This window comes from Alligator sinensis, unplaced genomic scaffold (genome assembly GCF_000455745.1).
Source record: "Alligator sinensis unplaced genomic scaffold, ASM45574v1 scaffold740_1, whole genome shotgun sequence".
In the NCBI taxonomy this organism is placed as follows: domain Eukaryota; kingdom Metazoa; phylum Chordata; order Crocodylia; family Alligatoridae; genus Alligator; species Alligator sinensis.
The window spans coordinates 1303415-1320924 of NW_005841964.1; the positions used below are offsets into that span (position 1 = coordinate 1303415).

Genomic DNA, 17510 nt, shown 5'->3' on the forward strand with positions numbered 1-17510 from the left:
CCCCAAGCAGCACATGCCTCTCCCGCCTCTTCTGCTGGCTGGTGCCGACCTGGCCGGGCTCCTCCCAGCCCCAGCAGCATGTGGGAATCCGTCTTCAGCTGCGTACTGCTCCGGATGGGACAGACCTGCCTATGTCGGCACCAACCAACAGAGGCGGTGGCGGAGCCGTGTGCCGCGCAGGACTGAGCCAGCACAGGTAGGGGGAAAGTGCAGCTGAGCCCCTGCTGCTCCGGCTGGGCTCATCCTGTCCCGAGTGCCACATGGCTACTCCTCCTCCCACACGCACTGCATTGGCAACATCAAGCTGACGCGGTGCGTGTGGGAACGTTGTCCCTTCCCAGCCCTTCAGCAGCCATTAGGAAGCTGCTGAGGGTCTGGGGGAGGGACAAGGGGTGGGAACGAAAGTAAACAGTGTTTACTTTCATTTCCCGTTGCAGCACCGCGGGCCACAGAAAACGGCTTGGCGGGCCGCATGTTGGACAAGCCTGGAATAGAGTCTGCTCCTGAGTGTGCTGCCAGCCCCATGCACCAGATGGGGACCACAGGCTGATCCAGCATGCTGGGTCTGGGACCAGGTGTCAGGCCCAATCTAGCACAGCGGTCCCAGGGCTGTGTAGCCTGAGAGCACCCCAGATTCAGCACTGAACTCCAATTCCAGGGCCAGCACATGGTCCTAGGCCCAGTGCACATCAGCTCTGGGTCTGCATGTTGGGTCATACTCAGTGTGCTGGGTCTGGGTCTGGCTTTGAACCAACTCTGCGCATCAGCTTAACCTAGTATGCAGATGGAAGGGCGGGGGGAGGTGTTCCACACAGTAGGAGGGAAGGGAGAGCATTGGCAGTGGTTATTGGCATCAGTTTCCTCCCCCTACCACACACCAAATTTCCAGACCCATGGGGATTCCTTTTGCTCACATACAATGCATACCCCAGTTTTCCCCAACTGGTTTTGAGGTTGAAAGAAGTGGGTTATACACAACAAAAATATGGTGTTCTTTTAAAGGTATAAAAATCACCTGCATCACGCCTTCCAAATGTTCTTGTAATGACTGACACAGCTGCCACCACTCTTATCAGAAGTAACTGTTCAAGACAAAGTGGAGTTTCCAGTCTCTCATGCATCTGATTTGGTATAATTTGAGAAGAGCTACACTTTTAGAAATGGGTTCAATTGCTAGATTTACACTTGCAGATTATGTGATGTTTACAGTTTATCTACCTGGGAAAGATATTACAAAACAAGCTAGAGTATGATTTTAAAGATATATCTATACCATCTTCACTTCCATGGCAACATTCTTGTTTCATACTGAGTGCTATATTTACTTGATTTTAAGACAAGGGGCGTTTGTTTAACAGTGGAAAGAAGCCCCTTCTCTCAGAACTATATATGAGGGTGCTGAGGGGCCAGCAGCTGCTGTGACTCAGGCTCTAGTCCCTACCCAGGGTAGGGGCAACAGCCACAGCTGCTGCCTGGCTCTCCCCTCCTCCACCCATGCTGCCCCTGCACCTTGCCCACCCCCTGTCTTTTCTTTTCATCCCCCTTCCACCTCCCCCTCCCCGCCCTCCCCCACCAGACCCCTGCCTTGGGCTGGCGGGCTCCATACACATTGCAGCCTGGGGTGCTGAGCGGGAGCTATGCTCAGTGCCACAGGTAAAAATGGGTACAGAGCCTGCCAGTACAAAGCAGAGGCTGGGGAAGGGGGGAGGGGGTGGACACCCAAGGCTTGCAGGGACAGAAGTGGTAGAGGGGCCAGGCACAAGTAGGGAGCAAGTTGCTTGACCTCCCTCCACCACCTGCTTCCCCACTGCCTACCCCCCATACCAGTGGGAGGATTGAATGAAAAATAATTAGATTCTATACACGGAAAATTATAAACGTATAAATATTCCATGTATAGACTCTAATTATTGGGGAGGTTGTTTTTAGATTAGAATAAATACAGTATTTGCATAGCATCTGACAAAGTAGGTTGTAGTGTATGAAAGTTCATCCCTCTTTGAACACGTTAATCTGTAAAGTTACAGATTAACCTCCCCTTACTTTCTTTGTGGGGTTTGACCTGGTTCACTTCCAAAGGTGCTCTTACTGTGAAATAAGAATGTTCAAATGAGAAGTTCAGACCAAATAGCTATTCCTGTTGAGGAGCCCCGAATGAAATCCTCTGTTGAGGAGGAGGAGTATGGGATGTGCCAAATAGAATGGCAGTCTACTGGATTCTTAGCATTTGCAGCCCATTGTCTGTTGACAGTGTGGTGATAAGAGCTGTCTCATACTCTGTGATTAGAGAAGCTGAAAGACTGGTTATGAGCATGTGCTTTCTCTAATCCTCTCCCACAATTGTGCCAAGTTTAAAATAAAGATAAGGATTGAGTTCAGTGTCCTTTGTAGAGTGTTATGACTGTGTTTTGATACAGACTATTCACTTTTCTATATACTTAAAGTATAAAAATAAAAGTTATGGTCTTATGAGTTGAATATGTACATTATCTAAGATGAATTAATTTCTGTAAGTTATTTGTGATGCATTCAGTTCTAATTTCATTTTCTTTCTTTTCAAAGTGTCTATGAACCACACAGACCAAAATATGACAGTGTCCCAGATTCCATATCCAGAAACATGGTATGTGTTTTATGTAGACAAGTTTACCTGCGAGGAGAATTATGAAAATTCTGAATCCGAGGATGTTCAGTTTGAAATGGTGTTACTAAACCCAGATGCAGAAGGGAATCCATTAGATCACTTTAGCGCAGGGGAATCTGGTAAGATTTTTTTTCTCAAAACTTGATTTATAAGTTAAGGGTCTGATCATCAAGTGAGTTGGTACTTATGCTTGAAAAAAGTGTGAAATTGGAAGTTTGTGGCCTATGGAATTATTCACCATTAGATTTATATTTTTCTCAAAAAGGAAGGAATTCCAGTGAATATAGTCCTAATATGAGAATCTCTTCCAGTTCTGTAATGCACTTATACAAATCTAGTCTTATCAAAGAAATGAGTTATGAATTGTAACATCAAACAGTTCTCCTGTTACTTTCTTGAAAAGATTGGTCTCTACTATAGTAGACTCAAGTTTTATGTTGTTACAACACAAATTAATCATATTGTAATCAAGTGTGATCTATTAGAGAAGGTAAACAAATGATCTGTATAACACAGGGTGGATTGATTTAAACCAAGTTGATTTGATTTAAATTGGCAAGCCAAAAGCCTGATTTAAATCATTGATTTATTTTTTTTTTTACCAACTTCCCTATTATATGTGCTCTCGCTCGTGCTCGCTCTCGCTCTCTCAAAGGTGCATTTTCATTGGTTGATTTAACAATTAACATTGATTTACGACCAAATACAGTTTTCCAATAGATTTGGTACATGCGTTTCCTAGATATATATTTTAAAAATATATAGCTTGGCATACCTAGATAGCTAGAAATCCTATATATTAGTACACTATAAAATGGTGAAATACATATTTCTTGTTTGCTAGATGATTAACTTTCTGCTACTATTTGTATCAAGTTGCATTAAGTTGGCAATTTAAATGTAATTAAACACATAAAACCAGCACTTCCCGGTGATAGAGGAATTTCTTTAAAATATTCCCAAATAGGGAATATTTTTTTGCAACCTGCAGCAACAACAGTTTGTTCCTCCAGTTTCCAGGTATTGAAATCATGGCTAGTCTACACTCCACCAAATCATGTTTTGTTTCCTACACTGTCTTAAGCCCAGCATTAGTCCTTGTACTTGCTGGGGCCAGTTAGAAGCAGGAGCCACCAGGGCACAGTGTATTCTTCCTTCTATTCCTCTCTGTTTCTCTTCCAACAAAGGAAAAAAAATCCTCACTAGAGACATACAACCCAATTTAGAGGGCTGGTTTTGGGGACAAAGGTACACGTGGTATGAAAGTAACTACATTAATACAGAAAAAGCATGAGAGGGGGCCTGACACTAAGTTAGTGGTATGTGGTTGAGAGAGCGGAGTCCTGGATTTCAGTCCCTGCTCTTAGTGCTGTTTACATATTGTATCCAATATCCATTTAATGTAAAACTAAGTCCTGCAGAGTTCAGGTGCCTCAAGGATTAGGTGCCATCTTGACAGGATTTTCAGGTTTCTAACTTTGGCTTAGATGGAATTTAGGTGCCAAAGTCCTGATTATGGATATAGCCCTACATTACTTTTACAGGCAGAAGGCTTGTAGCTGAAAACTGATCTGAACAAAAGGCATATTATATTTGGAGCTAAATCATACTCTACGTATTAGACACTTGGGTATGATCCCCTTTCACTCTTCTTAAGTTCCTGAAATTTCATTAATACTTCTACTTTTGTAACATGATATCATGTTAGTTTAAAGCTAAGTCAAAAAAGCAGTGAGGTAGAAGAGGAGAAAGAGAACCCACCCATTTATTATATCCGTTTTTCAGGAGTTCTTTTACAGACTTTCTCAACTTGCTAGACATTGTATCCAAAAGAGTTTAGGGTGATTATGATAATGTTTTGATGAAGACTAAATGGCTGAAGTCTTCTAGTTCATGTTGAGAAGTATCCCACTTTGTGGAAAGTCAGTTTATGGTAGGCTACCCATGGATTAGGTAGATACTCACTGCAAGCCAAGGTGGCAAATCTTGTCCAAAATACAGGTTTTCTCTAGACAAAAAAAAAAGTCTGAATAAAGGAAAGAGATGGATGGGATAAATAGAATAAGCAGAAAGGTGCATTTAAAAAAAATTGAAGTGACGACCTGCTAAGTAGTTTTGTAACTGTGCTCTTTTCTAAGACCATAAAGGGCATAGACACATGACAAGATCCCAGATTTTTACTGCACAATAAATTCATTCCCCTGTAAGGAGTGGATGCATGACCAGCTACTCAAGCAGTAGGCAGTATTACAACATCTGGTCACTAGGTGGCAAGGGAATCTGTTTGTAAGGATCAAATGACTACCTTAAGTAAAACTGACAAGGGGAGTCGATAGGTGACCGGTATATCAATATATAGTTACTCCATGCTTTTTGAAGAGTACATTTTCATTGCCTAGAGGGTATGGGAAAATGTATACACGGAACAGTTTCAAAAGGGGAGAGAAAACCACTGCTCTGGACCAAGCAACAGCTGTTATTCTGTAAGTTACCTGTGTACCAGCCTATAGCAATACCAGTGTAGCAAAACAGATCCAACTTTAACCCATCCGGGATAAAATTATGGTGACTTGCACGATTTGTATTGCTATAAGCTCCTGCACAGAGTATAACAGTTGCAGCAGCTTCTCCCCACCCCACCCCACTTTTTAAAGTTGCTTCAAGTATATGTTTGTCTATGTCCAGAATGGAATTTTTGCAACAGTGCATCATGTCTACTCTACTTTTACTAGGGAATAAACATATTGTGCACCCAAAGTCTACAGACCTCTGCCATCCCATTCCATGCATGTTCAAGTTAAATGCTATGAGTTGTAGTTACTAGCTGCCGTGGTGAGCATTCATATTTCATCCAACACTGATAACCTTTCTATGGTTAACGCATTATGACGGGGTGGCCAACCCGAGGCACAGGCAGCCACTGTGTAATGCACAGCAGATTGGGGCAGAGGCAGGCAGAACAGCAGCAGATAGCAAGTAGTGCATCAGATTAGGGAGGGCAGGGAACAGAAGGCAAGGCAGAGGAAGGAGATAAGGGTGGCGCACAGGGAAAGCATAAGGCTTAATTTGTGGCACTCCTGCCAAAAATGTAGGCCTCTTCTTTAAAAGTGTATGCTCTCTCTTCTGAACTAGCTGGAATTTGTCTGACAGTTTTGTCTTGGAGAATACATTGCTCAAAACTGAACCATTTCCATAGAATATTTATTTTTTTCAATGAAGGCCCAGGAGAAAGCAAGCTATCTGGTTTCCTGCAAGTTTGCCTGCTCCAGTTTCCAGTCTTTTTTATCCCATTGCATCTTGCCCGGTGGGATGATGTGGAGCCAAAAATATGGAAGTCCTAAAGCTGCTGGTTCCCAATCTCAGTTTCTTGATAGAGCTGCCCTACCTGTAGGGCAGTCATCCAGAGTAGTGACCTGTAGCCAGGAACCAGGACTTTGCCTTTCAACAAGTTTCATTCTTTGTTTTGTTTTGTTTTTCATTCCAAATTTAGAATAAAGCAGGATTTCAGAATACTTGAGTCTTCTGTGAAATGGAATTACTTTTCTTTGCACAGCTTTAACTTTTCCATACCTAAAAGCTGTCTCCTTAGTACAGGTGCTATCTAAACTAACCATGCTTCATTTTATGTGGTATGAGAGTGACACCCAGTGGATACATAGATCCCTTTTGCATTTATTGGATATGGATTTCTCTCTCCTCATCTCCTAACCTATCTTTGAAGACTAATTGTTTGTCTGAACCATTTCTTGGAGATGTTTCTAATTGCTGATATCAATTGGGACTGTTGCCTGATTTTTCAAGGAAATATTTTCTATAGAGGTGCAACAGTATATCAGTCGCATATCAGGTTGGCACCGATAACAGGAAAATTAACATTATTGGCAATCAGCTTTTTTTGGCCGATGTCACTGATAAGTGCCGTGTGTGTGTGCAGCCACAGCATGCATGCGGCCAGTAATGCAGCCTAGTAGCTTGGAGAGCAGCGTCCTGCTGGTAAGTCTGTGGGGGGGAAATGGTGCGGGGGAAGGGGGGGTAGATCAAGGCCCCCACATTGAGGGAAGGAGTAATGGGGCAGGCGCTGTCTAGCCAGGGCAGTGGCTAGAACCCCATGGCCAGGAGCAGGACTGAGCCATGGGTGGCTCATCCAGGGGGCATGGTGGAGTGGGGGTGGCTCCACACTGCTGTGCACACCTCCAAGGGAGGCATGGGGGGATACTTGCCCCCCAGATTTGTGCATGGGGCGAGGATGGGGTGCAAGTTCGAGGCCAGGGCCAGCGCAGCCTCTTCCTGGTGGGGGGCTGGGCCCAGACTCGGCTCAGCAGGGGCAGGGCAGGATCAGCTGAGCGGGGTGAGAGGTGGTGTCAACACTGGGAGGGGTGGCTGCAAGAGAGCTACAGGGAATTTTAAGATGGCAGGACTCTGCTTTCCAAGTTGCTTGGCTACATGTCTATAAATCAGCTGTCCGATTGGTATCGGCTGACATGACTGGTTAATAATCAGCTATTGGTATCGGCCAAGAAATTCTTTATTGGTGTACCCCTAATCTTCTATATAAGCTATGTCAGTCATTACAATAACGCTGTACATGACATTTTTAGAGAAATTGAGCACAGAATCTCTCTTGCATTCAAGAAAAGATTATTTTGATTTAAGACTAGGCTTTCAGGTCAAATAATCAGCCATCTGGGAAAACTAGCACATAGGTTCTTTCTTTTTTCTTAGTATATGGAAAAGATAAAAGAACGTGTTTTGAGTACTAGTTCAGCTTTACAATCGCTTTTTGATCAGTAATTACCAATACCATGTTGCTTAATATTGATTGTCCTAGTGATTTGATTTGCATTGCATTGTATTATATTATCTATACTTACCAAACTTGCATTATTAAATAAACCTCATTTCTTCTCTTTACAGGATTACATGAATTTTTTTTCTTACTTATTCTAGTCTACTTTGTAGCTGCTTGCATATACGCTCAATCACTATGGCAGACTGTTAAGAAAAGTGGACCTATGCATGCTGCATTAAAGGTACTGTCAACTGCATTACTGTTACAGAGTGGTTCAGCTTTAGCCAACTACCTGCATTTCTCAAGGTAACTACTTATGTTTTTTTCTCTTTTAAAATGAAGAATAAAATATATTTAACTGTAAAAATCAGTTAACTATTCAAATTAATTATGAATTGTGACAACTTGTGGGGAGGGCTAGTTAGAACATTGTCGTTTTTTCACTTACTGTTAACAAAAAAAGTCAAATTTAAGACTGAGTAACTTTAACAAATATTGTCTCCTGTGTGCGGTGGTGTTGTTGTTTCTCCTTATAGTTACTCTAAAGATGGAATAGGGGCACCTCTTGTGGGAAGTTTGGCAGAATGTGAGTATGCTTAATACAGCTTAATCTTGCGAACATTTTATGTTGATTAATGTGGAGCCTTTTAAATAGTGCTAACATTTAGGGTTCGATTCTTATCTCAGGTATAGTTCATCAGATTTTAAACAGTACACAATGCTTCTCTGCAAAAAATGGTTCTTTCTGGTTATTTTAAGAGTTAAGTAACTAATACATGGTTTACAGCTCTAGACAATTTAATTTTGTTAGACCCAATCCTTTAAACGGATAGATGCATACATTTAGATTCAGGTATTGCCATTTAAGACTAGAGCTATCACTTGGATAAAATGGATAAAGTTTTCCACATGCTGAAGTATTTTTTGCTGGATCAGAGCTTTAATAGGCTAAATAGGATCTGTTTACCATGCCCCTAAGGTATTTTAAAAATATTTAATCCTAGATATAAAATGTAATTTAATGAAATATAATGTAATGAAAAAATGAAGTCGTTCAAGTCACAAAATCTCACGTTAGAGCTATAACAAGAATTATTGTATTAAGACCTGGTATTAACAAAGCGGCTTCCTTGACTTCATAGGATGGTAGGAAAGTATGGCTGAAAGGGATCTTATGCCCTCATCTAGTCCAATCTACTACTTGTGGCAGGATCATCCCGAGCCAAGTGTGTTTCTAGCCTGCTCTTGAAAGTTCCCAGGAATTAAAATTCCACAACCTCTTTAGGTGGTAACCTGTTCCAATGCTTAGCCACCCTCATAAGAAATTCCTCCTAATCTCTAACCTAAATTTTCTCAGCTGCCGTTTGAGGCTATTGTTCCCATTTCTGTTCCCTACAGCAACAGAGAAAAAGCTGTCTCCATCCTCTTTATCTCATAGCTTCAGGTATTTGAAGACCGTTTTCAGATCTTCCCTGTCTTCCCTTTCCTAGACTGAACAGCCCTACTCCTTTCAACCTTTCTGCATTATGTGTTCAGTTTCTAATAATTTTTATCGCTCTCTTCTGGTGTCTTTCAATCTGTCCTCATCTTTCTTAAAGTGTTGGCCTTTTCAATGTGTAACTGGAACTAAACCCCACAGAACATCTTGTGCCATGGTACACTGTTTTAAGCTAACCTGACAATGGTTTTTGTTTTTTGAAGTTCTGGTTAGAAATACAAAGAGATTCCTTCCCAGCTAATAAATTCCTTTTCAACCATTTGGAAATTTTTTATGAAAATGGCACTTCAGTGCTAAGGTAGCAGGTTAAGTACCATACCATGTTTACTCAATTCTGGTTTGAAGTTTTTTTCCCCATTTAATGTGGGGCTGGGGGGAAACCCCTTGTCTTGTAATTGAGACAGTAGGGAGGCAAGCAGCTCCCCTGGTCCCAGCTCTGGCCCTGACTCAACCCAAAGTGAAGACCAGAGCTACCGTTGGTATCTACCCAATCCAGCATCCTTGGGGGCAGAGGCTGTGGAGGCAAGGGCAGGGTTGGGGGGGGGGGGGGGGGGGGGAGGCAAGTAGTGCGGAGGGCAGGGGTCAGGCCTTCCCACCCCCGCCGCCACTGCTTCCCACTGCAGCAGTGGAGGGGGGATGAGTTTAAGACAGCCTTCTGATAATTAGATTCCATACATGGAAAATTATAACAAATTTAGGGTTGTCTTAGATTTGGCTAAATATGGTAACTTAGATAGCAAAGTACCTCCCACAAATCCAGTCTTGCCATTTTGGCCTCCCCTTCAAAAAGAAAAAAAAACTAGATGTTATTTGAAATTCTCTTATGGTACTCCTCCACAGACTATTATCCTATTCCTGTTTCATTGTCCTACGCTGATACATTTTTACCCAATCATTAAATCACTTGCATATACTTGTATGTCAAAATGGAGAGCTCGCCAAAAGATTACTCGACGCTTACCTAGATAAGGTAAATATCATAGAATAGAAGGACCAGAAGGGACCTATAAGATCATCAAATATAGAAGATGAGACAGTGAAACACAGGCAAGAGCCTCTGAGTGACCCCAACTACCTGTCTAGTTTGGAAGAGGCCAGGTGATTTAAGCTGAACTGTGGTTCCTGTATCTTTTGGAGTATCTCACTATTCTCTGGCTAACTATCACTGGACATCTTGAAGCCATTTTTAGACTAGGACTACTAGTATGACTGTTTACTTCCGGTAGTAAGGATTGCATTCGGGACCTGGAGGAGGAAAATGTACATGCCGTATTGATTGATAATGTAGGTTTACTGTAAGGTAAACAAAGGACTTGAATATTGGGGTTAAATACTGTAGTAAAACTTAAATATAGACACCAGGTAAAGTTGTTCCCATAATCATATCATCAGTTTCCTTAAATTTTGCCTGGATAAACATTTGTTATTAGGTTGAGGAAATGTCTGTAAATAAAGTTTTACTCATTAAATTGTAGGAACATCAATACAAAAACAAGTGATGTTTGATTCTGATTTTTTTTTTTTTTTTTTGCATTTGCTTGATTTTACTTTAAGTGTGATTTATATGAGCATTTTTAACTGTAAAAGTGGTGGTCGTTTTCTTCCCAGTCATTTTATATAATTTTTGCATGTAGTCCTGAGCACTTTCATATACCAGCAGCAAACAGTAGCCATAAATTCCATAAAAACTTGCAGTTGGTATTAACAGCCTCTTGATGGCACTTGGCACTGCAGTAAAAGACATTAATTCTTTGTTTCTGAAATACTGAAACCTCACAACTTTTCCATCAACCACATGATTAAACCTTCTTTCTGACCTACAGAAGTGAAGTTAGATGAGTGATATGAGCCTATTCTTAACTCCTTCCAATACTAGAGTTAGGCACTTTTTTAAGTTGGCAGATATTTATGTGAAGAGTATTGTCTTTCAAATGAAGACTATTGTATGTTAATCTCTTAATTCAAGGGATATTTTATTCTTTGTTCCCATTATTTTTAGTGTAATAGCTTAATTCAAGATATTTTGGCTTTAAAAGCATAGCTTCCAAAGACAAAAGAGTCTAGAAAGGATAGATTTTTGTGGGGGAGGGGGACTTGAGAGAGAGAAAGAGTGATGCAAGTAAGTGTAGATTGCAGAGGAAAGCACATCTGCACAGGAGAATCAGAGCTGCTGATTAAGAAAGTGCATGTGCTGGTTCTCAATGCTTGGGGCCCAAGTAGAGCAAAAAAGTGGACATACAACTCACAGTAAAATATATTTAAATATTCAAAAATTAAACCAGTTGAGCAAGAATTATTGCTCCAAATCAGGTATGTCAAAGACATGGGCTTTGTGGCTCCTGGAAGGGTCTATATTTCAGGAGTATGATCCACTGCCAAAATCTGGGGTTCAGGTGATGTTTTGGTGGTGGTGGAGTGAGTAACAGCTTTCTTCATTCTGTGGTTTGCTGATGCTGTTTGCTGCTGCCAAAGGTGGGTTTGGATCCAGACCACACGCCTCCTCATTGTTTGGATTTATCCCAGGGCATCGAGGGAACTCGACACCCCTGCTCCAAATAAAATGTGGGTCAGAGTTTAGTCTCAAGCTAGTCTTAAGAAACCATAGAGTGTCTCTCTTAACTGGTTGCTCTGAAATTTAAGTCAAATGTTAAGTGTCCTCCTACCCCGTTCACCACCTGGTCAGACCGTCTGTATGCAGTGACTGTTAAGTGATTCTGCAGGAACACAATCGTCTGAGTACATGAAGCTCATAGTAGATTTTGTAACCTTAATGCGAAAATTGTTAGTTCACAATTGTTTTAAATAAAAGCTGATAGAAAAATTATCCACAATGTGTATTACAGTACTAAATAATCTCAAAATGTATATAAAACCAGATCCTCTTCCATCAATTAGGTGCCTACATGCAACCCTATTCCACTCTTTTAGTGTCCCTGGAAAACTGGTAATATAAAAGTTGGACTTTCCTCGCTGCTTTTTTCGTTACTTAGTCTTAAGACCAAAATCACAGTATGTTACAAAAATAAATGTGTTAATGGATATTCAGGGACTCAAACAGGATGAAATGAGGACTGCCCTTAGCTCAAGTTCACTTTAGACACCTAACAGATTAGAATAAAATCCGGCACATAATGAGAAAATTACAGTGAGAAGTGTCTAAATTGTAGTTAAATGTGTGGCTAACCACACAACTGCTATTTTCTCTTTTTTAATTGGAAAAAGAAATTACTTCTCTCTTGTGACTATGTTAACTCTTTTTCATTCCCAATAGTGTGCGATGTAGTCTCTCAGATACAAATGTTGTACCTGTTGTTGAGTTTATGTATGGGTTGGACAGTAGGCAGAATGAAGAAATCTCAAAGCAGACCCCTTCAGTGGGATTCAACTCCAACCTCAACTGGCATTGCTGTAGTTATTGTTGTTATGCAGGTTAGTATTTTGTGTTTCTTGCTTATGCTGTACATGGACTTTAATAGTAGCATTTAAGCAGTTGCTCTTAGGAGCAGCTGGGAGTTCATTGTCCTGCCTGTTGAACCAAATATCATTAAAGCCAATGGGATTATACCTAGAGGTACACTGATATATCGGTCCATATTGGATCAGCACTGATAAAAAGAAAATTGACATTATCGGCAATTGGCTTTTTTTTTACTGGTGTAGCCCATAGTGTCACCAATAAGTGCCGTGTACATGTGCCCAGCCTCAGAATGCATGCGGCCAGGAATGCAGCCAGGCAGCGTGGAGAGCAGCATCTGTCCGGTAAGTCTTTGGGGAGAGAAAGGGGCATGGGGGATGGAAGGAGCATGGTGGGGCAGATTGAGGCCCCTACGGTGAAGGAGAGAGGGGCTGGGGCAGAGGCTATCCAGCCAGGGTGGGGCATGGGACAGAGCTGTGGGCGACTTGTCCAGGGGCCCAGGATGGGGAGGGGGGCAGTTCCTGGCCACTGTGCGCACCCCTGGGGCAGGCATGGGGGGGCCTGTGCCCCCCTGGGTTTTTGCACTGGGCAAGTATGAGCTGCCTGCTGTAGGCTCAGGGCCAGGGACTGCACTGACCTCTTCCTGGTGGGGGGGTGTGCTGGAGCTGCGCTCAGAGGGGGCAGGCAGTGGGAGGGGGGCTGTGGGATGGGCAACAGCCACCCCAAAAGTCCCCATAGCCCCCTGCTCACTCCGAGTGCAGGCCTGGGCCAGCCACCCCACTGGGAAGAGGCTGGCGCAGCCCCTGGCCTCAAGCCCGCAGTGAGTAGCCTGTCGTCACCCCACGCACAAATCTGGGGGACATGTGCCCCCATTCCTCCCTAGGGGTGTGCGCAGCAGTGGGGAGCCAGCCCCCCTTCCACCCTCTGTGCCCCCCAGACAATCTGCCTGCAGCTCCATCCCATGCCCCATCCCAGCTAGGCATTGCCTGCCCCAACCCCACTCCCTCCCTCACTGTGGGGGCCTCAATCTGCCCCCACAAGCCCCTTCCCTCCCCTCCCCACACTCCTTCCCCCCGACAGACTTACCAGCCGGATACTGCTCTCTAAGCTACCTGGCTGCATATCAGATTGGTATCAGCCAATATGGCTGGTTAATAATTGGCAATCAGTATTGGCCAAAAAAATCTTTATCGGTGCATCGTTAATTATTCCTGTGTATTTCAGTCTGCTTTAGAGCAGTCTGGGTCTAAAAAAACAACTTGAGTGGAATGTAAGTGCCAAATAAAAAAAATTATTAGTCTAAAAGTCTTCACTCGGATTCCTCTTAATTGTGGTTGAACCAAAACTCCCTTGGCCTCTGAGTTTGTAACCTGTAAAGTTCCTTATTTGTACACTGTATAGAATTACCTACGTTCTGAGAAGTTCAGGGTCTGTAAACCTAAGCTTGGTTGAGATTCCGAAACCAGGTGTTCCTCAACCTATCCTATTCAAGAAACTGAATCAATGTTTGTTGTCAGAGCATACTAACACAATTGTGCCACGCACAAAATGAATTGGCAGTCACAGCTGTCTTTTAGAAGAGTAGGAGGTAATGATGGTGTCCCCTTTTTATATGATCACTAAATAGCACAAGGGTGGCCAGCCTGTGACATGAGTGCCACAAGTGGGATGTGCAGCTTCTGTGTGGCATGCAGCGGATTGGGCTGGGAAGGGGATCAGAATGACACTGAGAGAGGGTGAAAGATTAATTTGTGTTGCATCTGCCAAAAAGATTGCCCCCACTGTGTTAAAACCTTCCTTCAGTCCTTAGAGCAGGGGCCTGAACCCAGAGTTCCACCTTCCTGCTGGGTGTCCTAACCTCTAATCTACATAATTGGTCTCACTTTTGATCTCTTTCTGGCCCAATTAATTTTGAATTGTAGCATAGCGTCAGCAGGAGGGATGGGAAGTGCCCCAGTCCCAGAATAACCAAAGTGGTTAGGACATTCTCCATGTCTGGTAGACATCATGGGTTTGAATTCCTTTAGTCAGGAGGGGAAATTAAATCCAAATCTCCCATATGCTGAGTGAGTGCTCTAACTACAAAGTGATTTTACAAAGCCTAGTGGCCCTTTCCCACATTTTGAAAGAAAACTGCTCAGGTTTTGTTAGAAAAGGACATACTTGTCTGACTTGGGGTAAGGATCCACAGCCTAAGTAAAAGGTGGCACTTCTCGGTATTCTCAGGAACCTAAATCCCAAGAAGGGCAGGATGCAATTTCACTGTTTCTTGTTTAGTTTTAACTGGTTTCCCAGTGAGCATTTTGAGTTTGGGTGGCCCACTGATCGCGCTGTATTTTTTTACTCTTGTTCTAAGGTGTCTAGCCCCCAATCAGCTTTGCAAGTAGCATAGGCACCTACTGTGGACAAGGTTCTGAATTTCATTACAGAGGATGGTCACCAAAAATTATAGGTTGCAATGCTCAGTACTGGAGTACTAACTTTCTTTTTTAGTTTAGGCCTATGGTGCTGAAGAAAGTAGACTAGTTCAAGTAAGAAGGGGGATAGTAGTTTGGAAGACTGATGCTAACAAACTCTGTCCTGTTCCTGTTGAAGCCAGTTGGCAAAATTCTCATTAATTCAGTGGAAGTTTTCCCTTCAGGTTTCTCAAAGGAACATAGCTACAGTTGTCAAGTCCTAGGTTGAAGCTTGATTGAAAATGTTGTAATTTCTGGAAAGTTAACTCATTTTATAAGCAGAAAACCAACTGCTTTCCTGGCTATAAAGCATCACTTGTCCTCTGTGGTGCCAAGAGAGCAGTTTTAGCTGTTTCTTTTAGTAAAATGGTAGTTTCTAGCAAGCCAAGCAGAACCACAATGCTGTACTGCTACTTTCCTATCGGAAACGCAGTTAGCTTTCTGAAGGAATGAGACATGTAGGTACAGTATTTACTTGACCTGTTCTTCATCATTTTACAGAGTATTTTACTGATTTGGGAACAGTTTGAAGATACAAATCATCACAGCTACCATTTGCACTACAGTTTAGCAAGTGGACTTCTCACTGGTCTAAGAGTTTGCCTAGCTCTGTCATTGGCCTGTAGCCTTTATCAGATCATCACAGTGGAGAGAAGTACACTCAAAAGGGAGTTCTATATCACCTTTGCCAAAGTAAGAGTTACATGGCAGGGAAGGAAGAGGGGTGGGGGAAACCAATTTTTTCAGTGTAAATATTTTATGTGGCATGCTATTGAGAATCAGCCTGTGCCCATAGGAAAGTTAATGCTGAAATATTTTATTTGTTTAAATAAATTACATTATTTCAGTATACTCTGAGTAATAATTTTAAATGTCATTAGAAACAAAATCTAACTTAGAAATCAAACTTATAATAATGTGGCTGTAATTATATTGATTTATTCCAAAAGAGTGAATCTGTAAAAAGAAAGATGGAAATGTAACCTTCTGTCATATCCCTGTTTTGGTATATTAGAATACATTTCTAAGATGTGATTCATTCTTTTTCAGGCCTGCATCCTGTGGTTTTTGTGCCACCCGTGTCTTGCAACCATTTCTTTAATATTTAGAGAATATCAGAGAGAGAAGGTATGTATGAATAAGATAAAAACTGGATAGAATTTTAACAGAATTGTTCATATACAACAGCTAGTCCAGAGGTTTAGTGTCATTTCAGCAAATTCATGGTCTTCAACCTCTAACCCTGTTTTCCTAAAGCAGCTTGGGAAGTCCTAGCCACAAGCCTTGCTACTAATGAGTCACATGGCTGAAATCTAAGCTTCGTAAAATGTAAAGGTAATAGTTTGTAGGTAACAGGGGTATGATTCTTAAGGTAAAGCAAAATCTGCTTCTAGTAAAACAGACTTTTTTCACAAATCTGTCAAAAAAATTGTATAGGTTAATTTTTAGGCAAATTTCTAAAACGTATTATGTGACAGAGCAGGTTAGGGAAGCCACAGCTGAACGGTTTTACTGGATAAAATGCTGTTTTCAAAATGTATAATTTAGTTTTTAAACTCTTAAGATTAAAACAAAGATGGATTTATTTGGCTTTCTGGTTGCTATAACATGCTGGGAGCTAGGGAGCTAGTGTGTGGAGCCTGCCGTGCTCAGATAAAGTACACCATCATTCTCAGGTGAGTGACTACATCATCGAAAAGCAGAGCTCTTGCTGCTTATACTTAATGTGGTCTGTTCATGAGTGTGCAAATATCTTCTGAAACTGAACTGTTATTGTATGGAGGATACGTAGGTTAAAAGGTATGTTAGTAAAAATAAGAAAAAAATTAGTTATTTGATGTTAGCTCATGCTGAAAAGTGATTGATTTCTATAGGTACATTAATCAGGATAGTACTGGGTTTGTTTGTTTTTTCTTGCTCACTGAAAACCTTGCTCCTCCCCTCCCCAGCTCATTTGAGATGGGAATCGGTGTACGAAATCATTACTCTTTGCCGTATGTTGAGATCTGGTAATTAACTGTAGGAGGATTTTTGTAGCAGGATTTCTGGGGTACTGGGTAAGTTTTAACTACTGTGTTTAAGTAACTGCAGTTTTTAATTTGTACTCATTTAACACTGCCTTTTTTCATACCATACAATACGTCCCCAGTAAAATATGCACCTTGTTTTTGGGAAGGCAGAATGTAGAAAAATGATTTCTTCCAATCATGGCTGATTATGTGAGATAGCGTAAGTCTTCTGGAAACACCGGCTGTCCAGGAAGTGTGGCACCAGGAAGTTCCTAGTACCAACTATGTCTCCCAGACTATTTCCCTGGACCCTACACTTCCTGGGCACTCTGTGCGCCCACAAGGACTTAGCATCACACAAGGTTAGGCCCCAGACACTTGCAATGGCAGTAGCAACATTGTTGGCTCTTTACTGTAATTAGTTCTCTATATAAGTTCCTGTAAATGAAATGTTAATTTCCACATTGCAGACCTTATCGGCAGGGATCCTTCCTGGTTTTCTCTGTTTTAAAAAAATAATCCCCAATTTTTGGATTAAAAAAGGGACCCCAAAATCCACATTTTTCCATCATTAAAATGAAACACCACTAATGATATATATTAGTGGTGTTTCATTTTAATGATGGAAACATGGATTTTAGGGTCCCTTTTTTAATCCAAAAATTGGGGATTATTTTTTATCAGAGAAAACCAAGGATC

The 17510-nt window shown here is 41.8% G+C and overlaps 1 protein-coding gene across 1 annotated transcript in view; it reads left to right on the plus strand.

Annotated features, from left to right (window-relative positions):
- Positions 1-17510, plus strand: part of GPR180 (G protein-coupled receptor 180) — a 28859-nt gene that overhangs the window by 7900 nt on the left and 3449 nt on the right. The window contains exons 4-9 of the mRNA XM_025200337.1: positions 2563-2763; positions 7559-7739; positions 7970-8019; positions 12203-12360; positions 15304-15495; positions 15853-15930. Coding sequence (XP_025056122.1) covers positions 2563-2763; positions 7559-7739; positions 7970-8019; positions 12203-12360; positions 15304-15495; positions 15853-15930 — 860 coding nt within the window. The remainder of the gene's footprint in view (positions 1-2562; positions 2764-7558; positions 7740-7969; positions 8020-12202; positions 12361-15303; positions 15496-15852; positions 15931-17510) is intronic.